Source organism: Carassius auratus, chromosome 41, assembly GCF_003368295.1.
Source record: "Carassius auratus strain Wakin chromosome 41, ASM336829v1, whole genome shotgun sequence".
Taxonomy (NCBI): Eukaryota; Metazoa; Chordata; class Actinopteri; order Cypriniformes; family Cyprinidae; genus Carassius; species Carassius auratus.
Genome location: NC_039283.1, coordinates 4,493,758 through 4,518,169, shown reverse-complemented (window position 1 = coordinate 4,518,169; position 24,412 = coordinate 4,493,758). Strand labels below are relative to the sequence as shown.

Genomic DNA, 24,412 nt, shown 5'->3' with positions numbered 1-24,412 from the left:
TGGTAGAAACTGGGTCTTTATTCATGAAAATATACAGTTGCTTTTTAAATTTTAAGATGGAGATCTCTTACAAGAAGATGATCATATTTGGGCTCACAAAAGCATAATCTTAAACTTAATTAATAATCTTTCTAAAAATGCAATAACACTGTTAATAATCTTTAGAAAATCTTGATGATTTTAGTATTTATTTAGTAAAAATTGTATTATTCATAGCAATATTATAGTTTTAAATTATTGGATATTTAAAGGCCATAAGATGAAAATAATTATTAGCTAATTGGTAATAAAATGTTATATTAATTTATTGACAAATTAATGCACACTCCAGGTCTAACGGCACTGAAGTGTCACGCTATGTAAATTATTCCTTGCTTTCTATTTGATAAACTCACCTGTTCTATGTTTTTTTTCTCTCCTGCTCTGTGATTGGATATTATGAGCACTGGGGGATTTTCTGTGTTTGTGTCCCTTCAGCGCCGCTGGATCTTTAACACTCTGCTCCGTTTCATCCAGTGACAGTTTTTCCACTCTGACTTCAGCCAATGAGACGAGCTTCTTCTGACCGGCCTCAGCCAATGAGAGCTGCTGCTCAGCCTCACGTCTGCGCTCCTCCTCCCTCTTCCTTCAGAAACAGAAAACACACACAACACTTACTTCCACAATTCATTTACATCACACATACATTCATCCTGTTAATGATGACTGGATCATTTATTTAATGTTTTTGCCTCTTGCTGCATGTTAAGATTGTTACGTTTTCTATTTCAAATGCTGAACTTTATTCATCACAGGATCCTGAAAAAAAAAAATGCATCATGGTTTCCACAAAAATATGAAGCAGCACAACTATGTGCAACGTTCATAATAATAAGAAACGTTTCATAATCTTTTTGTTCTGACTATTGGTGGGTACAGTAATATCTGGTTCAGGTCAATATCTTGAGTTTAAAAGGGCAGCATTTGTGAAAGACACTAGATGTTTTAAACACCTTTACCTAGCAGGAAACAAAAAAGAAAGAGTAGATGATGAGTGTTAAACTGATAAAAGACAGGATTAGAGTGACGGACTATGCAAACGAGTTTAAAAGCAATGAAATGAATGTATGTTAATGTGAGCAAGCAGACATATTCGAAGCCGTGTATGTGCGTATTCATTCATCCTCAGAGCTGACAGACTCTAAATGTCAAGCTGTTGAGCAGCTGAACTTTGCTCAATTAAAAGAGGAGGGAGGATGAGTGAATCTCTCTCACTCTTTCTCTCTCTCTCTCTATCGTCTCATCTATTTCCATTATTGACAGCAAGAAATTGATGCTCATATTCCTCGGCAGGCAGGCAGATAGATGAGCTGCTTCTGAGCAAACACACATAATTAAACAACAGGCATTATATTCATGCAAACATTCCGTGTCAGCTCTGCAGATCAGCCAAACCACATCAGTCAGCAGTGGATTGTGGATGAGAGAATATTTGCACCCCGCCATTTGTCTTATTTCTTTCTCTTCGAGGCAGAACGTGTGGGTTTCCGAGAGTCTTACTTTGCAGCATCCTTGCGCAGTTGTTCGTGTCTCATGAGGAGCTTCTTGCGCTCTCTGAACGCCCGTCGGACCTTGTAGCCCTTGTAGAGAGCCTGGATGGACGAGGCGGCGATGTCCTGGATGGCGGCGATAGATAGAGCTCCATGCTCCAATAGAAACTGGGTCAGTTCTTGATGCTCTCCCAGCAGGGCATAGTCTAGAGGAGTGTACCTAGACAAAGTGATTACAGTCAAAAGTCATTTAACACAGGGGTTTTTAAATGTTTTGATGCCAAGGACCCCAAATTTTATTTTAAAATGTATTTAAATTATGGGGTCTGTAAGATTTTGCATTTGCTTGGAGTAAAATAGTGCTATGAAACATTTACTGCTATTATCAATGTTGAAAACATGCTTAAGATTTTTTTTGAAAACGCTAATAAAACCTTTCCATGACTCTTTGATGAATCAGAAATCTTTTGTAACATTTTAGAAAAATGTCTTTACTGTTTACTTTTGATTAATACAATACGTCCTTGCTGAATAAAAATATTAATTTCTTTCAAACAATTACTTTTGAACCGTATATACAGTACATACATGTTTTAATAATATATATGAAAAATAAAAGTTGTTTACATGTTACATGTTTTAACCATTTTTAGATTCAAACCTGCTTCCAGATCCTTAACCACCACTGGGCCACATCTCAAGAACCATGTACATGCATGAATGTTCATTACCTCTCCTCGGTGTGCTCCATATGGTTGGGAAAGGCTCCACACCCCAGGAGCAGCTTCACAGCATCCAGATATCCGTTATTACAGGACCAGTGGAGTGCGGTTCTCCCCTTAACAAATAAACATACTCAAAAGTCAGACCTCATGCTATCATCTTCATTCTTTCTCTTTTTCATATATCCAGCAGGTCAGTACATGTTCTCTGTGTTAGTTTTGGGCTTTACAATCATACCTCCTTGTCCTGGATATTGGGGTCTGCGTCATGCTGAATAAGCAAGGCCATGCAGTTGATGTAGCCAGCATATGCCGCACACTGGAGAGGAGTTCGTCCTGCGTGGTCCTGCAGGTTAGGACTGATCCCGTTCTCCATCAACACCTCGCACACCTCCGCATTACCACCCAGAGCTGCCCAGTGAAGAGCAGAGTGACCGTCTATGTCTACCAGATCTACACGAGCCCCTCCTAAACATGTAAAAGATGCAGATTTACCATGAGCACTCTGTAACATGTTGTACTTTAAACAGAGTAATCTACTGGCATTTTGCCACCAACATTATGCTACAACAAACTTGCAAATTATTGAATTTTTTTGCTTTGAATTTTATATTTAAATAACTTATGACCATTGCAAAAGCAGTGCATCATGGCATAAAGACACAAAATCATAATATGAATGTGAAAAATGACACCAACTTTAAACAAATAATTTATAAAAGAAAATAATAATATAAATTATATATATATATATACAGTATTGTTCAAAATAATAGCAGTACAATGTGACTAACCAGAATAATCAAGGTTTTTAGTATATTTTTTATTGCTACGTGGCAAACAAGTTACCAGTAGGTTCAGTAGATTGTCAGAAAACAAACAAGACCCAGCATTCATGATATGCACGCTCTTAAGGCTGTGCAATTGGGCAATTAGTTGAAAGGGGTGTGTTCAAAAAAATAGCAGTGTCTACCTTTGACTGTACAAACTCAAAACTATTTTGTACAAACATTTTTTTTTCTGGGATTTAGCAATCCTGTGAATCACTAAACTAATATTTAGTTGTATGACCACAGTTTTTTAAAACTGCTTGACATCTGTGTGGCATGGAGTCAACCAACTTGTGGCACCTCTCAGCTGTTATTCCACTCCATGATTCTTTAACAACATTCCACAATTCATTCACATTTCTTGGTTTTGCTTCAGAAACAGCATTTTTGATATCACCCCACAAGTTCTCAATTGGATTAAGGTCTGGAGATTGGGCTGGCCACTCCATAACATTAATTTTGTTGGTTTGGAACCAAGACTTTGCCCGTTTACTAGTGTGTTTTGGGTCATTGTCTTGTTGAAACAACCATTTCAAGGGCATGTCCTCTTCAGCATAGGGCAACATGACCTCTTCAAGTATTTTAACATATGCAAACTGATCCATGATCCCTGGTATGCGATAAATAGGCCCAACACCATAGTAGGAGAAACATGCCCATATCATGATGCTTGCACCTCCATGCTTCACTGTCTTCACTGTGTACTGTGGCTTGAATTCAGAGTTTGGGGGTCGTCTCACAAACTGCCTGTGGCCCTTGGACCCAAAAAGAACAATTTTACTCTCATCAGTCCACAAAATGTTCCTCCATTTCTCTTTAGGCCAGTTGATGTGTTCTTTGGCAAATTGTAACCTCTTCAGCACATGCCTTTTTTTTAACAGAGGGACTTTGCGGGGGATTCTTGAAAATAGATTAGCTTCACACAGACGTCTTCTAACTGTCACAGTACTTACAGGTAACTCCAGACTGTCTTTGATCATCCTGGAGGTGATCATTGGCTGAGCCTTTGCCATTCTGGTTATTCTTCTATCCATTTTGATGGTTGTCTTCCGTTTTCTTCCACATCTCTCTGGTTTTGCTCTCCATTTTAAGGCATTGGAGATCATTTTAGCTGAACAGCCTATCATTTTTTGCACCTCTTTATAGGTTTTCCCCTCTCTAATCAACTTTTTAATCAAAGTACGCTGTTCTTCTGAACAATGTCTTGAACGACCCATTTTCCTCAGCTTTCAAATGCATGTTCAACAAGTGTTGGCTTCATCCTTAAATAGGGGCCACCTGATTCACACCTGTTTCTTCACAAAATTGATGACCTCAGTGATTGAATGCCACACTGCTATTTTTTTGAACACACCCCTTTCAACTAATTCAACTAATTGCCCAATTGCACAGCCTTAAGAGCGTGCATATCATGAATGCTGGGTCTCATTTGTTTTCTGAGAATCTACTGAACCTACTGGTAACTTGTTTGCCACGTAGCAATAAAAAAATATACGAAAAACCTTGATTATTCTGGTTAGTCACATTGTACTGCTATTATTTTGAACAATACTGTATATATATATATATATATATATATACACACACACACACACACACACATATACATATATATATATATATATATATATATATATATATATATATATATATATATATATATATATATGTTTGTGTATGTGCACGTGCCTGTGTGTAGACATTACAAATAACTATTTTTGACAGTCTTGGAAAATTTTGTCAGAAAAAATTACATAACGTACATACATTCGGAAAATTACACATTTAATATTATAAAATAACAGTTTCAAAAACAAGCCAAAAAAAATAAGTATAGTAAAAACGATACATTCAAAAATATATATATAAAATATATATATAAAAAAAGTCTAGTATATTTGTATTTTATGTGTATTTAAATACATGATGTACTATATTAATTTATTTGTTTATTTTATAAATTATTGTAAATGTAATTATTTTCATAATTTTTTTTATTATTTCTCTGTCCAGCACCAATGGGGAGGATAAAGTGTCATGTGTGTTTTTACAAACCTTTGATGAGCGTTAGAATGACATCTCGATGGCCCATCTCACATGCACGGAACAGAGGTGTGTGTTTCATTACGTCCAGCGGGTCCACCATGGCTCCCTGCTCGAGCAACAACCGCACAGTGGACACATGCCCTGAGAGTGCAGCCGCATGAAGCGCTACACACACACAAAGCACACAAACACACTGTCAACTCTTGTTATGGCTGTACGGGGGTACATTCATAGGATATGGCTTGTTAATTGCTTGATTGAACAGAAAATGCAATTATCACTGATCTGAGCTGAAACCAACCAGTTTAGGCCAGGAATGGATAATTGTGTTCAATATGACTATCTGTGTGTGTGTGTAACTCTCTCACACACCTGTCCCTCCATATTTGTCAGTCATGTTTATGTCCAGGTCCTTTTTCAGATCCAGCATAGTTTTGATGACATCATCGCTGCCCTTCCCTGCAGCCCACATGAAAGCTGTTCGTCCCTCCAGATCAGGCTCATCTCGCACAGAGGGGTGTTTTAAAAAAACTGCCACTGTGTCCTTAATAGACAAAACCACCAGAAACAATTCAATAAAGCAATAAGAAATATAATATATATATATATATATATATATATATATATATATATATATATATATATATATATATATATATATATATATATATATAAAGAACTCTACATTGTCTAAATTACTAAAAATAAATAAAACCATATGTTTATTTATTGTAATTTATATAAATATATATATGTACATACATACATATATACATTATGATTAGACAAATAACTTAAATAAATTACTGGTAATAATAATCCCAATAAATAATTATCCAAAAGGTTGAATGAATGAACAAACGACCAAAAATATATGTTTGTTTGTGTATATATAAATCAATAAATAAATGAACTAAAATAGTCCCAATCATCTGGTAAGTTTATTCATATTTCTATGTATAGAAATAAATGAACAGATAAATGAATGAATTAATATTAATTAATTAATTAACACATCTATATTTGTTTGGATATATAAATGAATGAAACCATAGAACCAACCCACGATTCAACAGAAGTTTTGTCATTTAAGCTTTTTCTTAAACTTTGATGCAGCCAAAATGAAAGAAATAAATGAAAAGCTAAACATTTGGGGTCCAAATATTCAAGATGTAATTTGACACACTCAGAAATGTCTTACAGCATAGTTGCTCTGAGCTCCATAGTGCAGAGGTGTTGCTCCCTGACTGTCTGATGGGATCATCCCAGACTTGTTTCTCTCCAACAGAAGGTGTACGATCTTAGCATGACCTACACAGACACATACAAACCAGTGTTAACATCTACACTTTCGGCAAATGATTTCAGTTCAAAATCATTTATTTAAACATTCAAACTATACAACTGTATGAGTAAAAAACATCTGTACCCAGCAGTGCCGCCCAGTGCAGTGGTGTCCTGAACAGGTTATCATAGGCTGTCACACTGCAGCCCTCGTATGATGTCAGCACTTCAACCACTGCCTCATTCCCATCAGCCACTGCAAAGTGCAGAGGGGTGCGTCCCTCATAGTCCTGCCAGTTCAGCAGGGACTCGGTGGGAGCAGCTTCCTACAAAATACACAAATACTGATACTGTAATTGTAACATTTGTATGTGTGAGGAGTAATAGTGAGGTAACAAGTGTGGACTTACCAGAATACAGCGTACCGTACGTGTGGCATTGGGGTGTTTGTTATGTGCCGCCCAGTGTAGAGGGATCTTCCCCTCGCTGTCTGGGATCCCGATGTTTGAATCGTGCTTGATCAGCAGCTTAACATGCTCGGGGTGATTGTAGAAGGCACTCCAGTGCAGAGCTGTCTGCTGTAGAACGAACAACATTCACTTTCAAAGATTACATTTACAGTTTTCTTATTCACTCATGTTACACTGAAGCTACAAAGCTGTTTCACAGCCTTCAAGCTAATTTGGTCTTAATATGATCACAGCAAGCAGGCTGTCAACGAACTGCAATCAAGAAAATAACATTATGGAGCTCTTCCAAGAGCACATATAAAGAAGTGATTCTTATCATAATCTTGATCTTCACTCTTTATCACATCACATTATATCAAACTAGTCAGCCAGCTCCCTCGGGTTAAGAAGGACAAAATCTGCAACAAAAAAAAATGCACATTACCACCAGGCCTAGTAATAGAACCTTTTTTCACATTTTCTGTGCTGATTTTTAAGGTAAATATGTAGAATGGTAGGGAGTTCAGCAAGTGCATATTTCCAGAATGTCTTCCAGAACGTCATAATTGCTACATAAAACATCTGAATTTGTGAAAAAAAAAAAAAAATCCCATTTAAATACATTTTAGAACAATAACTCACAAGTATTGTAAATATTTTTTTTATTTACATGTAATTTAAACTTTAACAAAATAAATTTTCAATCTTTATAAACTTTATAACTTTAAATTAAAATATAAAATATATAGATATTTTTTAAATTACTACTTAAGTTGAAAAAAGTTCAAACCCACAATGTAATGAATTTAAACTTAAATGTATACATCTTTAAATGAAACATAAAAATAAAATAAAAATATTTTGAGTAAAAATGAAACGTAAAATTAAAATTTTACATTTAAAATAATTAAAACTTTATGCATTATCAAATAAAATGTAAGATTTAAAAACATTTAAAACAATATATACAACTTCAAGATAAAACTGATAATGTAAATTAATTTCAAATTAAATGCTTACAATTTTATATTCAACTTAAAATTAGGTTACACAATTTCTCATATAATATATCTCTACACACAACTTTCTCATAATTCTAGTTTTATAATTTGCAAGCCTAAGAAAACTAGAATTGATGTAGGTTTGCAATCTCAGCCGAACACATAAAATCAGTGTTTGTCTATCTATCTATATCAGCTGCAGATTTCCAATGGCTTTTTTTTCTGTGTGTCACTACTTTGGTTCGCTCAGCTCAAGACTCCTGGCCAAAATCCATCCTTGCCAGTAATGCTAACATTTTTGGCTTCTGTCTAATAAATTGCTTGAGCTTTTGCTCATTTCTGAGTCACTTTAGTTGAAGAGTCTGCTTAATTATTCCATGTAAATATATTCTGGTCTCCAGCTTTTAACAAGGTTTACCAGCTAAACATCTTGCTCAGCCAGCTTCACCACAAAAAAACCGTCTGCTCTGCAGTTTGATTCCGAAATCCAACAGGATTCTCTTCATCCTTCACTCAAGTTCCCCCAGCCATAAAACGCACAAGCAACCAATGTGGAAGACTCACTACATGATCTATTTCTGCATCTGGCCACAAAACAAGCCTCATCATGAGAAATCACGATTCTGCTTATCAAATCATTGCAAAACCAACAGACGGACAAAGGCCTGCAAACATAACTCCCTTATGTGACTCAATGGAAGCACTGATACAACCACAGTGTGCGCGCACACACACACACAGAGACACTCATGTTAGCGTAATCACAACCATACACTCACAAAGAATAATGATTTAAAACAGAAGCCTTAATAACCCTGGTAGCAGTTTGTCTGTGGAATGACAGCGTATCTAAAGAGTCGCTGTATGTGCGTAGATCACCGGAAAGTAAACTGCGGTGAATGTTTACATTAATTGGAGCCAAAGTGAATAAAGCTGCATGTGGTCTGGTAATCTGGAGCAGTTGATAGCAGTATTTCCCAAGAAAGCACGGGGCCCACATACATCTCTCCAGACTCTCCTTTTGCTTTCAACTTATCTACTGTAAAGCTTCTGCGTTTACTAATACTAACTATAGCACTATAGCTATTATTATTACTTGTATTATAGCTCATAAAGTAATATTTCCACTATTACAGTAAAGTACAACAGCCGTGGCGACCATTATAAATCTCTTTCAAAGACGTTTAGAATATTATAAAAAATAAAACCTGTCCTATCTTGGTTTCCACAAAAATACTAAGCAAGCAATGTTTCAACATTGATAATAAGGTCAGCCAATTAGAGACACTGAAGACTGGAATAATGGCTGCTGAGAGATTCAGCTTTTCCATCACAGGAATAAATTATATTTGACAACATATTAACAGGAAAAAGTTATTGTAAACTGTAATAACATTTCACTAGATCAATGTTTTTACTGTATTTTTGATGCAGTTATAAATGTTGCAAATGTGCCACCTTATTTCTTGTAACTGGAACTTAATATCACACAATTGCAAACTTTAGCAAAAATGTAACTTTTTCCATGATTGCAACTTTATTTTAAACAATTGTGACTTTGTTTCTCATAATTGTGACTACTCCTTACAAATGCGACTTTGTTTCTGCAATTTTATTTACATTATTGTTACTTTTTTAAATGTTGAAACAGGCTTATTGTCCATGCATACTGTCTTTGTTGTGAAATTGAGTTGGTCTGTCTTCTCTCTGCGATGGAAGACATCTTTGGCATGCAGCGAGTGTGTGATTGTCACTTCACACACACATAAGGTTAACACTGCGACGAGACCCTGAGCCTTGTAGGCGCCTGGCAAGCTCTTGCAGCAGCTCTGAAAAAAATATCTTTTATTAGACAATTTAAACAGAGCTCAGATCCTTCAGAGCAACATCAGAGGGTGCAGAGTCCCCCTGCTGCTTTACAACATATATACACCCACAAACACACACACACACACACACAGCACCTAACCTCACATTCACCCCTGATCCCCACCCAAGCCATCTACAGACAAGCTGACGGATATGTGAGAATGTGTAGTGTGTGTGTCCACGTTTGGTACCTTATTCCTGTCCTGTGTGTCCACCTCACCAGGTGCCATGTGCTTGAGGAGCAGAGACAGAGGTTTGGAGCTCGAATGTCGCGTTGCCAGGTGTAATGGAGTCATTTCTTCCAGATCCTTTAACCGCCAATCGGCGTGGCGCGACAGTAAAAGTTTCATGAAGCGCACGTTGCCCTGAAAAGCATGATTAGGGTACATGCAAAAAAAAAAAAAAAAACATATTCAACAACAAATTTTAACTATTTTTGTCTGTTTGTAAGGACTGGAGGATCACAGACTAATAGATTAAAAAAATTTAATCCTGACCTAAAAAAAAAACATTACATGAAAATTTTCTCTATTTAGTATCCATTCCCTAAATGCATATTATTGATCTTATTTTCATTTTAGAAATATTTTAGACATCACAAATTTTTATTAAAAAGTAATCTCAGTCTTCCAGTAAAACAGACTTCTCTCTGTTGATGTATAATTATTTGTGACCCTGGACCACAATACCAGTCATAAGCCACTGGGGTTTATTTGTAGCAATAGCCAAAAATACATTGTTTGGGTCAAAATGATATATTTTTCTTCTATGCCAAAAATCATTAGGATATTCAGTAAATCCATCATGCTCCATGAAGTACATTTCCTACTGTAAATATATCAAAATTAACTTTTGATTAGTAATATGCATTGCTAAGGATTATCTGGATAACTTCAAAGGTGATTTTCTCTTTATTTAGATTTTTTTCGGAACCTCCGATTCCAGATTTTCAAATAATTGTATCGACCATATACTGTCCTTTCCTAACAAACCATACATCAATGGAAAGCTTATTTATTCAGCTTTCATATGGATTTAGAAAATGACACTTAAGACTAGTTTTGTGGTCCAGGGTCACATTTTGTGCCCTGCCCCTATCTTAAATTCAAATTGAAGCTTGCATTCAGATCTGCCTCCATCCAACCAAAAATCTGTTTAACCTGGATGTACTGTACATCACCACACAGAAAAAACATCTGTCACTACTTTCCAATAAACTGACCAATTATCTATACTTCATCTGCATTTGACTAAAACTATAAAAGTATCCAAAGACAGCAAAACAATGAAATAAAGTGATGAAGAAAGTGCTTTGTGTCACCCGGGGACGTTATTTTATGGGCCATGATTTTGGAGTAGAGACGGCTGTTTATCCATCTAAAGGGTCTGAAATGTGTCTGAGTGTGAGCAGCCCTCCCCTCTCATCAAGTATCCTCCCAGGCCTCCTTAGCTCCCGTGTAAAACATTCTGGGAGAGCCCTCATGTGTGTGTGTGTGTGTGTGTGTGTCAGGGTTCTCAGTCTCTATTCCCAGCCCAATTAGAGTGTTAATCCCTGAGCTACAGCTCTTATTGATCTAGATGTCAGAGTGTTGCCCATCAATTCCGTTCCTCCCTGTCTTCCTCTTCTCACACTCTTCTCCTTTCCTCTCCACTGTGCTCTGCTTTCCAATCCTCTTCTCTTGTCTCATTCAAACTGTCCAGTTTATTAAGTCAAAATAACGTTACACACACACACACACACACACACAAGCGCTCTCATATTCAAATCTTTGGGAGAAATGTGTCAACACCACAAACACTAGAGGGCAGTAAACCCTAACAACACCAACCCTTAGTGAGTGACTGATCAGAATAAGGGTCAGCTCAGAGACAGACAGCTGTGTGTGTGTGTGTGTGTGTGTGTCACCTTCTGTGCTGCGAGGTGCAGTGCGGTCCTCTGACTGTGGTCAGTGTTGTTGACGGCTGCGCCAGCCTTTAGCAGCACCTCTGCACAGTCCAAGCGGTCGGCCAGCACACAATACATCAGAGGAGTCCGGCCGAACTGATCCTCACTGTCCCGCAGACGAGACTCAGCTGCAGACACAAAGGACACACACATACATAACCCTATCCTGAAATCTCTCTTTAATATAAAAGGAAATATGAGTGAGTGATATATTGAATATTTACAGTATATTCATGACAATTTATGCGACCCAGGTTATGTACTGCATCTTTAAGGATTGAGAAGTGTGAACCAACCTACACTTTGCTATCCCATAAAGCCATTGGAGTTAAAATATGAGAAAATATGAGAAATATGAAAATATGAGAACTGTGAGATAAATTGCTAAATGGCACTTGTTGGTGCCCAAATAAATTGATTACATGGTTGTAGTTAGTATATTGTACATGGAAAGCAATGCAAATAAATAAAAAACCTTAATGGTCTGAGGACTATACAACATGGCAGATGTAATATGTCAGAGAATGTATTTATATTCAAGAATGCACTTCAGTGGTCCAGAAATATGGTCTTGCTATTCAGTAAGAATTCTTCAAAAGTATTATGTATATAAATGAAAATCAATAAATTTTATTCCTAATTTAATTTAGATTTTTCAATACATTTTAATTCCCATATTAAAAATGTTGAATGTACAGTTCTTAAAGGGTTAGTCCACCCAAAAATGAAAATTAGCCTAGAAATTACTCACCTTGAAGTCATCCTACATGTATATGACTTTCTTCTTTCATACGAATCCAGTCGGAGTTATTTTAAAAAAATGGCTTTGATATTTCAAGCTGTTTGATGCCACTCATTTCAGGAGGCCCTTGTTCACCCCCGGAGCCGCGTGAGACACTTTTTTTTTAATGGATGTGCTTTTTATTTAACTTCTCATGAACCAATACATGCAACACCCACTGAGGGGCATCAAACAGTTTGAAAGATCAAAGAAAGTTTTGAAAAATAACTCCAACTGGATTAGTCTGAAAGAAAAAAAGTCATATTCACCTAGGATGACTTCAGGGTGACTATTTTCTGGCTTAATTTTCATTTTTGGGTAAACTAACCCTTTAAGCTATTTCAAAGTGAAAGTACATACTGAATATCATCACAAGGATGAAAAATATGCACTACCATTCAAAAATCTGTAATCTTAATGATCAGTAAGTTTTTTTTTTATTATTATTAATACTTTTATTCAGCAAGGATGCATTAATAAAAAGTACCATTAAATTCATAATATATGCTTCTTTTTTTTTCTTTTATTCATCAAAGAATCCTGAAAAAAATATCATGATTAATAAGACCTTTTTTTTAAAGCGGTTATATGATGCAATTGAATTGTTTTCTTTCTTTTTGGAGTGTTACAAGCTTGTGGTGCATGAAGAAGATCTGTAAAGTTACAAAGTCTCAAATCCAAAGAGACATTCTTTATCAAAGTTAAGACTCTGCCATGCCCCCCTAAAAACCTTGTTTAAACACGCCCCCACATCTACGTCACTATGTGGAAATGTATGCATATGCCGCCCAGATGTTCATGCAAAGTAATAAGTTGTGGTTTCAGTAACTGCAGTTAGTGTTGAAGCAGCAATGTCAGGGAGATGCTGTGTGTATCTAGGCGAAAGCAAAAGCACTTCATTAGTCCTTCAGAAAGTAGATGCATTTAGGAATCTTTAAGATTACTTACAACAGAACAGCAACTCATTTTATGGATGACCGTTTCGTGAACCTAGGAGAGGTGGTCATTCTGACTTTGCTATGATTCAGCTACTGTATTTGCTATTGACCGTTCAAATGTGGAGTTTTACATGTCGCGCATGTGTGAGTGTGTGTGATTGTGAGACAGAGACAGAGAGACAGAGAGAGAGAGAGAAAGAGAGAGAGAGAGAGAGACAGGGTCACACAGTTGAGTCACCTGTCTTAACCGTCCATGGCTTGTGTACTGTAAACACATATGAGCTTCAACACTGTCAATCTGTCACACCACTCTGTTCCTCTTTCAGGCTTGAACCGATGGTAAAACTAAGGACATTATTAACTGTCTCTACATTTATTTTGAAAGAAGAAGCTCGTGATTATGGAAAGGGGCATTGTATTTCCAACGAGTGCTTGTGGTGTTTGGCCGATCAAAACACACTGGGTCATTTGGCCAATCAGAGAAGACTTCGCTTGTCGGAAGGAGGGACTTTGTAGAAAATGACACATTTGAAAAAGGCAGGGCATAGAGGACCTACAATAATGTCGGTATTTGAAAAAAAAAAATGTTTTTTTAACATTAAACCATGTCAACATATTCTTTTACACCAAATACACCAAATAATGATCTTTAACAACAGATCAGCTTATTAGAATGATTTCTGAAGAATCATGTGACAACGAATCACTGAAAAGGCAACGTTGCAATCATAGGATACATAAATACATAAAACATTAAACATATTACTTATATATATATATATTACTGTTTTTAATGTATTTTGATCAGATATCTGCAGCTTTGGTGAGCATAAGAAACTTCTTTCAAAAACTACTAATCACAATCATTTAAACAGTGTCGTATATACTGCACAGCCTTAAAATGAATTAATAGTGAAGAGCATTATGAGCACTGGGATATAAGTGATACCTGAGATCAGTCTCTGTAAGGTGTTCTTGTCTCCATTCACAGCAGCTGCATGCACCTGAGATGGATTCTGGGGGAGCAGCATCGCCTGGTGCACACACACAAACATCAGCAGTCACGCAATGTGCTCACACAGAGGCCAAAGATCACGATTATAGGGCTTGAATCTAAACTCACTCTTTCTGAAATGACCTTTGAATGGTGACCAAACCAACCATTACCTCCACTCGCAGTGGTTCAGCTGGAATGCTGTGTAATCCTCATACAGGAAGTAGCAGGGAGGGGGCAAATCCCCTTCTGGGACACACCCTGCCCAACTCATCTCTTATTCATGCTCATCAATATTGCAAGAGATTAAAAAAAAATCAATTACATACACAAATCCACACTAAATGTGTGTGAAGCTTATTTATGACCACAGAAATGACTTTTTCAATGAGCACTATAACCCATTCATGCAATTCCCCCTTTTTATTTTGCTATTCTTTCCCTTCACACACACACAACTAATTAGCCGCTCTGTTCTCACGCACATCATGAGAGGGTAATTGGGGTTAGTTAATGCAGACTCATAAAACTACTAAGAGTTACAACTACTGCAGTAGCATGTGTGTTTGTGTGTGTACGTTCTGATTAAAGCCTTTAAATGCTCTCCGATACACTGTAATTCAGCTTTATATGACTCCACGTAGTTTAACGAAGGAAATCAGACATCACAAAAAAAAACGCACACACACACACACAGTCTGCTTTTGGAATCACAATGTGGAAAAAAAACAGCAGGGGGATGCCTTTGAGAAAAGTATATGAGGGAACAGCTCTATCTGTGTGTGTATTTTCGAGCGTGTTTGTGTCCGACTGCACGGTAGTGTGATCGTGTGGGAAGTGATTTTCCGTGAGAGAAGGTTTTTATGGAGGCTTCGCTCATATCCATCCAAGCTTTCTTCAATTTCCTCCAGACTAGGATGCACACATACATGTAAACACACACACTGGGGCTTAACAACAAAAATGCCTGGCATAGATATCAAAAGACTTTCTCTCAAACGTAAAATAAAAGGAATTCAGACTTGTGCCGCGTTTCCACCGAAATTACCCGGAACATTTGTACCAGGAACTTTTTTTCCCAGGAACTTTTTTCCCCCCAGGCCTGTTGCTTTCTGCGTTTCCACCGCGGTGTAAAGTACCGGGAAGATTAGACAAATAGACTGGTCACGTAGGTCTGCACGCGTTTCTCAATACAAAGTACCGTTGATTTTGGACGTGCATCCTCGGTAGTTAGTTCAGACTTTGTGTATTCGTCTTGGGAGTGTGATGTCCGGTAAATCTATAAACAGCAGCGTACTTGATAACTTCAGTCAGCTCATCTTGGCTACTGCAATTTTCCTCTCTGTATATTTACAATAAAATTAAATGTGATATCAAATACCACTGCCTCCTTTGGTTTTCATTTAAGCATAATAACAGCTGCAGAAATGTACTTAGTTCAGGGATATATGTCTATGCTGCCATTACAATGAAACGAAATATTATATAAATTTGCCTTATTTATTTTCATTTGAACATATAGATAAATTGAATACAGACCAAAGAAAACCTGTTAGATTTACCCCGCAGCTGAATTATATTTTATATATTGACATCAGAGCCAGCGGCACATATCAGAAGGTCTAGCCGAAGTGAGGCTGCTTCTCTGCATTTTTAAATAGGCACTGTATTTATAAATAAACAACATATTTGAGTTTGAACTACATTCTAGCCTGAAATATTTTTCATGACACAATAACAGTAATATTTAGAAAATGTTGATCTGAATAAATGGTGGTTGAACTCAACCAATGCTGCGTGAACTCAACCAATCAGCATGTTTAGCGCCAAAGTCCCGCCCCCGAAAGTTCCGGAACTTTGAAAAAGTACCACCTCGCCAGCAGGGACTTTCTGAGGGGCATTTTTTTACCCGGAACTTTATTTAGTTCCAGGTTCCTGCGGTGGAAACACACCAAGTACCAGCCCAAAGTCCCTAGTTCCTGGGTAAAGTTCCTGCGGTGGAAACACGGCTTTGGTTAAAAAGAAGGTATTTTTCTGCTAATTTTCAACGTTACTATGTTTTTAAATCCATTTAAAAAAATTTAGAGATGAAATCAACTATAAATTAATTATATAATTATAAATTAAAAATAAATTATAGAGGCATTCTATTGATGATCATTTGAACGGTGCATACACATACACAAACACTAATTTAATTTGCAATCTTTGCTAATGTAGAATATTACAGCTTCAAATTCAAGAGCAAATTATCTTAACTAGCTAACAATTCAATTAAATAACATTAAAACTAATAAAAAAATACAGTATCTGTCATATTATTTTTTTATTAAGTGAAAATAACTTTTATAATTAAAATAAAGTTTCAGACAAAGTGAACGAATGTGTTTTATAAAGAAACAAAATAACTGATGTAGATTTCCATTTTTCCATTGAAACTCTGGAACACATTAAGGATTCATGCAATGTGCACACAAAGGAGAGCACTTCATCTTAAATGTGTGTGTGTGTGTGTGTGTGTGTGTGTGTGTGTGTGTGTGTGTGTGTGGGCAAGCATCCAGCTTGTATAGCCCAGCCAAATGACTCCCCACCAGCATCTTATTGAACAACCAGCTGAGTCAGGATTTAGGGAGAAAGAGAGACATAGAAGAAGAAAAAATTAAGAATAATGAAGAACAAACCACAACAGGGTCAGAAGTTGAGCTGTGTGCACATTTGTCACTAATGTGGTATCTGGCATTGCAATAGCAAATCTGTACGATTCACATCATCCTATCACTTTCCAAAAACAGAGCTTTTTTTTCTCAAATCCCTTCTAAGTGTCTTGCTGAGAGACATCGGTCCTTTCATCTAATGCCCAGAGGGCAAATCCTCCATAGTTTCTCCAAGGAGAAAAGGCTCCAAGCTGTGAATGCATGCAAGCATCCCTGCGGATGCCATCCGCAGTGTGTCTTGAGTGACATGATCACCTTGTGTCTCATTAGTGTTGTTTCCCATTATGCCAAGCGACAAATGAGCCCCTCTGGTGAAGGAGGTGTGGCTTCCAATGGGCAATGTAATGCAATTATGCAGTTCCAAAGATGTCAGTCCCAACAAAAACATATGCGCTATTAAATAATACGCACTGTTTAACATGTGTATGTGTATCTAAGATGTATAGCACATTGCACATAAATGCATGAAAATAAGTTGTGAAAAGGTGCATTTAAGAATTTTCTGTTTACACACACACACACACACACACACACACACACAATTCAATATTGGTATTAAAGGGGTCATATGATGCGATCTAAAATGTTAAAAAATAAATAAAAAGTGTTCCTGTAGCTCAATTGGTAGAGCATTGATTCCCTGAGAACACATGATAGGTAAAAAATTATAGCCTGAATGCACTGTAAGTCGCTTTGGATAAAAGCATCTACTAAATGCATAAATTTAATTTAATTTAAAATTTAAATTTGTCCTCTCTCTTTGGAGTGTTACAAGCTCTTGGTGCATAAAGAAGATCTGTAAAGTTGCAAAGACTAAAAGCAGGGCTCTCAAGTCTCACGCATTGGGCGTGAGACTCACGCATTTCAACCCGTTCACACGCTCACACGCCACACCTTGTATTTCTCACGCAGAGACATTACGAGGACAACGCCCACCAAGTTGCGGCGCTATTTTTTTAAACAGTGAAACAGGTAACGTAGAGGAATCAAGTGAGTTCCCCGAAGGCCCTGACACGCACCTGCTAATCGAATAAAAAAAATATAGCTACCGATCAGCCAATCAGAAAATAGCATTGCTGTATCCGGGTAAGATTTTTACAGGCTCGTGTGCAACACAGATCCAGACGCTCGCTGAAGTAGGTAACGTTACGGTTACAGACTTGTCAAGACAATGACACAGATTTTCACTATATGTTTTTTTTTATCAATATATTAATTTAACATTTTTTAAAAACAGTCTAAGATATGTTTTGGTCTGATGGTTATTATGACCCCGACACGCACGCAATTTTGGCCATTATACGTGGTCGGCCGTAGCTTTTGTGCCTATTATTAGCCCACTATTATTTTTTTATTGCCAAAGTTACACGTTGAAGAGGATGCGGGGCTACTCTGACAGTTTTATATAAGAGACTTCTATAATAGGCCTATCCATAATACTTGTATGGCAGTATCCATAATAGTTTAAAAAAAAAAAAATTTTTCTTTCCTTTTATTTTTACTGCACCTCATCCTGGTCCCCATTTTCAAAACGTTTTGCCTAGGCTATTTCATTATATTTTATCCAATGTATAATATTGATTATTGCATTCGTCTATTTCAAAGATGTCAGGGAAGAGGCAAAGGAGCAATCTTTCATGCTTTGTTCTAAAAGATCTGGGCCCGTATTCATAAAGAATCTTAATGCAAAAAGTAGTTCCTAGTGACAAAATTCTAAGAAAATTCTTAGAAATGTGGGCGTTTACTTTTAAAATTAAAGAAAAAAATCCTAGTAAAGAAAAAATTAATTCAGAAAGCATCTTATCCCTTAAAAGAGGTCTTAAGGTAAAATTTGTTATGAGCACAGACGAGGACTTTTAAGAGGCTTAAGAGTTTCTTTAGCAGAGGAGAAAATGGCAGAAAGATGAAGAGGCAGAAGAAATGTGTTGCAGACAATGGATGACAATGAGTTAATAAGACGGTATAGATTATATAATAATTTAATATAATATAATTTAATATATAAATTAAAGTAATCACTACATTACGATATTTGGCAACTGGGAACATGCAACAATGCAATAGTGATGATTTGGGTCTGTCACAACCTTCTGTAAGCAGAGTGATCACACAAACAATTACAGCACTTTCAGAACATCTTATTGTGTCACAGTTCATTTAGTTTCCACTGGAGATTCCCACCTTGCAGGCTCTAAAAACTGCATTTATGAATATAGCAGGCTTATAGGTGCGCACAAGCAGGGGGATGAACCGTTAATAGTTTGTGCTATACGCTCCCATGTCTGCTTCTTGTCCCTTGCTGTGTCTGAATTTTCCTTTAAGAATGGCCTTGTGTTCATCCACTAACTGGGCTAACAGTAAACACTGTTCCTCTGTCCAGATTGGCTTTCTCGGCCTTCTTGGCTTTGATTCCATGTTTGATACATTAAAACCAACACTCAAACCGCCACTTACATAGGACGGCAATCACTGTAATTGGAAAGAGTGGAACAATTTTTATCATTCTAAGCCAATCAAATACCTTATAGGAAATTAAAAGCATGGTAAATAAAAAAATAGAATTCATATACACACATATAATGTGTGTGTGTGTGTGTGTGTGTGTGTGTGAGAGAGAGAGAGAGAGAGAACGGTCAAATAGGAAAAATTACGCATGTAAATTTAAAGTGAGGATTAGAATAGACCCTATACTTAAAATCACTCTTTTTTTTCCTTCTTGGACAACCAGCCAATCAGAGTCTTCAAAAGATTGTGTCATACATAGCAACCGGTTCAACCCCGCCTCCTCACTAAGATAAACGTTTTTGTCTTTTCCTTACTCAGAGTTGCTCTCAGATCGGTCCCGAATCGCTTTTAAGCTAAGACTCCTACGTAAAAGTTTTTAAGCTAAATTAAGAGTTTTCTGAGAGGATTCTTAGAATCTTTATGAATGCGGGCCCAGCTCCCTAAAAAGGTGGCTAGGTCAGAGGAGGAGGCTGTGGAGAATACAGTAGGGGAGGGAGTTAGGGTGCCAGTAGAGGATGGGTGCATGGAAGAGACTGTGGAGGACCATAGAGGAAACAGTGGAGAACCCACTGGAAACAGGGAAAAAGAGAGGGTTATGTAGAGCAGCCACCTGTAGGTGTTCCTTTAAGAAGGAGTGGTCAACCCGATCGCCATTCATCACAATGGGAACCACCAGCTCTTTTTACTGGTGCTTAGTCTGCAGACAAGATAACTCCTGTGTCCATCAAGGTGTGAGGGACATAAGCAGGGAGGATTTCTAAAATAGCTGCATTAGTGTTAGTGCTTGCTCATTCAAATACCTATGCTGAGAGGGTTTTCTCCATGGTGGGATTAAACAAGACCAAAACCAGGAACAGTTTAGCACTTGATGGAACTGTGAAAAATGGCTGGCCTGGAACCACAGTGATTCAAATGGGAGCCACCAACCCCTGGCCTCAAAACCAGCTACCAACACCTACTATAAACAGCACTGACCATTTTTTCTCTCTCTCTCTCTCACACACACACAAAAATAAATGCTGAATTAAATAAATATTATTTTATTTGTAAGAATATGTGTCATTTATGAGATCAGACACCCGTCCCCATCAAACCCCTGCCGACATCGCGACCGCGGGCAAAATCTCACTCTGAACTCAGTTCAAAACTTGAGAGCCCTGCTAAAAGTCTCAAATCCAAAGAGATATTCTTTATAAAAGTTAAGATTCAACCACGCCCTCCTAAAATGCCTCATTCTAGCACGCCCCTATATGTCTACGTCACAACCTTGTAATCATTAAACAAAATGCCATAACTCGCTCCTCTTGTGATATGACTGACTTGATGTGATGTAAGAAGGACTGTACTGGATAGTTGATCACGTGACTTGTGCTCACTTCTGGTATGCCAGACACACCCTTATAGATGTACAAAGATTGTCAGTACCTTTCATATTGTAATAAAGACAATACAAGAACAGGTGCGGCTCCATAGCTCAGTGGTTAGAGCACTGGTCTTGTAAACCAGGGGTCGCGAGTTCAATTCTCGCTGGGGCCTGATTAGAAACTTTTTGAAAAGTGACCTGTTCTGAAAATGACTGGATTAGAGCTGATGAGGACTAAACAGCACATGACATAATGTGCTCATCTAGAAGAACATGAACCTTCACAGAAGAAGGAAAACTGGGACATGCATGTCTTCTGACCAGGTCCTGTTCCTCCACACAGGCTCTTGTTGGCATGAGAAATACAGTCATTCTTGAAGAGACCAAATAGCAGACAGACCAACATCAATACAATGAAATCTGACAATTTATTTATCGGCAACGCTGTGAGCTGCTCCAAGCAGGGGCTTTCAAGAGAAATTAAATTAAAGAAATTATTAATTTTGGCTGTGAGTCCTAATTCTATTTAGTATATACTGTCCTATATACCATATTTTCGGGACTATAAGTCATACTTTTTTTCATAGTTTGGCTGGTCCTGCGACTTATAGTCAGGTGCGAACCTATTTATCAAAATTAATTTGACATGAACCAAGAGAAATGAACCAAGAGAAAACATTACCGTCTACAGTCGCTAGAGGGCGCTCTATGCTGCTCAGTGCTCCTGTAGTCTACCACTGAAAACACAGAGCGTCCTCTTGCGGATGTAGACGGTAATGTTTTCTCTTGGTTCTTGGTTCTAAATAAATGCGACATAGTCCAGTGCGACTTTTATGTTTTTTTCCTCATCATGACGTATTTTTGGACTGATGCGACTTATACTCAGGTGAGACTTCTAGTCCGAAAAATACGATACTGTAATATACTGTACACTAAAGCTATCAGCAGTCCTCAGCTCCACACACAGGAACTCAAACCAACCACAGTACAACTAGACTGTTAGTATAAGGTCTATAGTACAGTATAGTATAAGGTCATCACTAAGACCGTGTCAGTTAAGGATGGCCCTGGTGTAGTATAAGGGTTTCTGATTGAGGAATTGACTGATTGACTGCTCATATTCCGGCATACGGCATTTGCATTGAACAATTTTTTTTTATCTTCCCCCATCGCTGTTGTTGTAATGTCTGGGAAGGCAGACAGAAACCATCAACAGAAACATATATTAGCTGAACCCTGTTTGCTTTAGGTGTTATTTATAGCAAACCATATTACAGATGCTTTGTCAGATTAAAAGTGAACCGCGGCCCCAGCGCGTGCCTAACCATGTGGGGAGAACTGAACGGTTTGATTTTTTTCAGTGAAACTTCCCACCCCTAATGGTGACATGCCAATAGGGTTTGGAATCGTTAGAAATTTTCCAGTTCCGGTTCTACCTAATGGTTCCGGTTCCGATTACAGTTCTATTAAAATCATTAAACAACTATTAAAAAATAGTGGTAAGAAAAAATGCACAATACTCAACTACTCAATGCTCAATATATTGTTTATTACTTACTGTCAACTTAATTTAAAGGTTGGAAATGTCAAAATGCAACACATATTACAGTATAAGGATCTTCATAAGTAGGGTTGGGTATTGTTAGACATTTTCCAGTTCTGGTTCCATTCCATTCCATTTTTTTTATATTTTACTTACACGGAATGTAGTGTTGCTGGAAGGTAGTAAGTAATGTTGAGTAATGCTAGTCCATCAATCAGCATGTGCTTCAAAGTTGATGTTTGTGGCGAGTGGGGCGGGGCCGAGAGGCGTGGGAACGAGGAGTGAGGCCAGGTGTAGTGATTGGAGATGAGCTACACCTGCGCCCCACCGCCGGTATCAAGTCCCACGTAGGAGATGGAAGGATATAAAACTGGAGCGACTATAGTGAAGGACGAGAGAGGACCAGGCCTGGACCATATTTTATGTTTTGGCTTTTATTTGCGTGCAACAGTCGTCCGTGAGGGGCTGGTGTGCTGTTTTGTGTTTATTTGTGATTATTAAAGTTTCATTTTGATTGTGCGCCAGTTCCCGCCTCCTTCTTCCCGATGAATAGGAAGTTTATATTATTACAGTGGTGCCGAAGCCCGGGAGAAGGAGGGACGCGCTGCTGAAGATCCCTCGCCGCTGTGGTGAATCCGCGGTGCCCTCGAGCAGGCGAGGTATGTGCCGCCATGGACGCTCGAGGCGGTGGGCTGGAGCGAGTTGCCGGGGACGGGCAAGCTCGCTGCCGGGGATGGGCGAGCTCGCTGCCGGCCGCCCACGATATGGAGGGGTGGCTGCCGTCCGTGAGGAAGCGGAGGAGTCGGCGACGTTCGCCAGGGGGCCGGAGCCTGCTGCCTCCGCGATTGAATCCGGAGGGGCAGGGAACAGGGGACTCCTGCCGACTGCCCAATTTTTTTTATATTTCATCGCCGGTATCAAGTCCCACGTAGGAGATGGATGGATATATAACCGGAGCGACTATAGTGAAGCCATATTTTATGTTTTGGCTTTTATTTGCGCGCACCAGTCGTCCGTGAGGGGCTGGTGCGCTGTTTTGTGTTTATTTGTGATTATTAAAGTTTCATTTTGATTGTGCGCCGGTTCCCGCATCCTTCTTCCCGATGAATAGGAAGTTTATATTATTACAATGTTTTACACCATCAATAACATTTTGCTTTTCAAGCAGGAATAATATGGTTGGCCAAATAGTCCCATGAAGGCTGAGACACTTGTTCAATTCGCTAAATTAAAGAAATATAAACTGTAAACTATTATAATTATAACAATGTATACACACTCTCCATAAAGACCCTGTTTTACAAACAATAATGCAGTCAGGAGATGGTGTGATGAAATGAGTGGTTTCCACATTTTTTAACATTTGAAATGCAAGAAAAAAATATTTCTATCACCTAATTTTTCAATCAGGGTTAGGGTCAGGGTTCAGTTTGGTTCATTAGGCTACACAATCATGGGGAAGACTGCTGATCTGACAGTTGCCCAGAAGACAATCATTGACACCCTTCACAAGCCACAAACATTCATTGCCAAAGAAGCTGGCTGTTCAAAGTGTGAAAAAGTGTAGAAGAAAAATATGCACAACCAACTGAGAGAACCGCAGCCTTATGAGGATTGTCAAGCAAACTGGATTCAAGAATTTGAGTGAACTTCACAAGGTATTGACTGAGGCTGGGGTCAAGGTATCAAGAGCCACCACAGAAATGGCTACAGTTGTTATATTCCTCTTGTTAAGCCACTCTTGAGGCGTCTTACCTGGGCTAAGAAGAAGAAGAAATGGACTGTTGCCCAGTTATCCAAAGTCCTCTTTTCAGATGAGAGCAAGTTTTGTATTTCATTTGGAAACCAAGGTCTGGAGGAAGGGTGAAAAAGCGATGTGCAATGTCATCTGCTGGTGTT

At 38.0% G+C, this 24,412-nt stretch overlaps 1 protein-coding gene and 1 non-coding gene across 5 annotated transcripts in view; one reads left to right on the top strand and one right to left on the bottom strand.

Annotated features, from left to right (window-relative positions):
* The window catches only part of invs (inversin), a 36,292-nt gene that overhangs the window by 3,751 nt on the left and 8,129 nt on the right, over positions 1–24,412 (bottom strand). For 2 of the 4 annotated variants that reach the window (XM_026228482.1, XM_026228481.1), the window contains exons 3-15: positions 14,344–14,428; positions 11,637–11,803; positions 9,922–10,095; positions 9,532–9,690; positions 6,822–6,989; positions 6,557–6,737; positions 6,329–6,438; positions 5,500–5,671; positions 5,137–5,292; positions 2,490–2,719; positions 2,261–2,367; positions 1,540–1,749; positions 396–625 (exon numbers count right to left, since the gene is read on the bottom strand). In XM_026228482.1, the coding sequence (XP_026084267.1) occupies positions 396–625; positions 1,540–1,749; positions 2,261–2,367; positions 2,490–2,719; positions 5,137–5,292; positions 5,500–5,671; positions 6,329–6,438; positions 6,557–6,737; positions 6,822–6,989; positions 9,532–9,690; positions 9,922–10,095; positions 11,637–11,803; positions 14,344–14,428 (2,149 nt within the window). Of the gene's footprint in view, positions 1–395; positions 626–1,539; positions 1,750–2,260; positions 2,368–2,489; positions 2,720–5,136; positions 5,293–5,499; positions 5,672–6,328; positions 6,439–6,556; positions 6,738–6,821; positions 6,990–9,531; positions 9,691–9,921; positions 10,096–11,636; positions 11,804–14,343; positions 14,429–14,517; positions 14,565–24,412 lie in introns of those variants that run through there. The other 2 variants (XM_026228483.1, XM_026228484.1) reach the window with 2 other exon arrangements.
* trnat-ugu (transfer RNA threonine (anticodon UGU)) lies at positions 21,071–21,143 on the top strand. The gene has a single exon. It is a non-coding gene; the product is annotated as a tRNA-Thr (tRNA).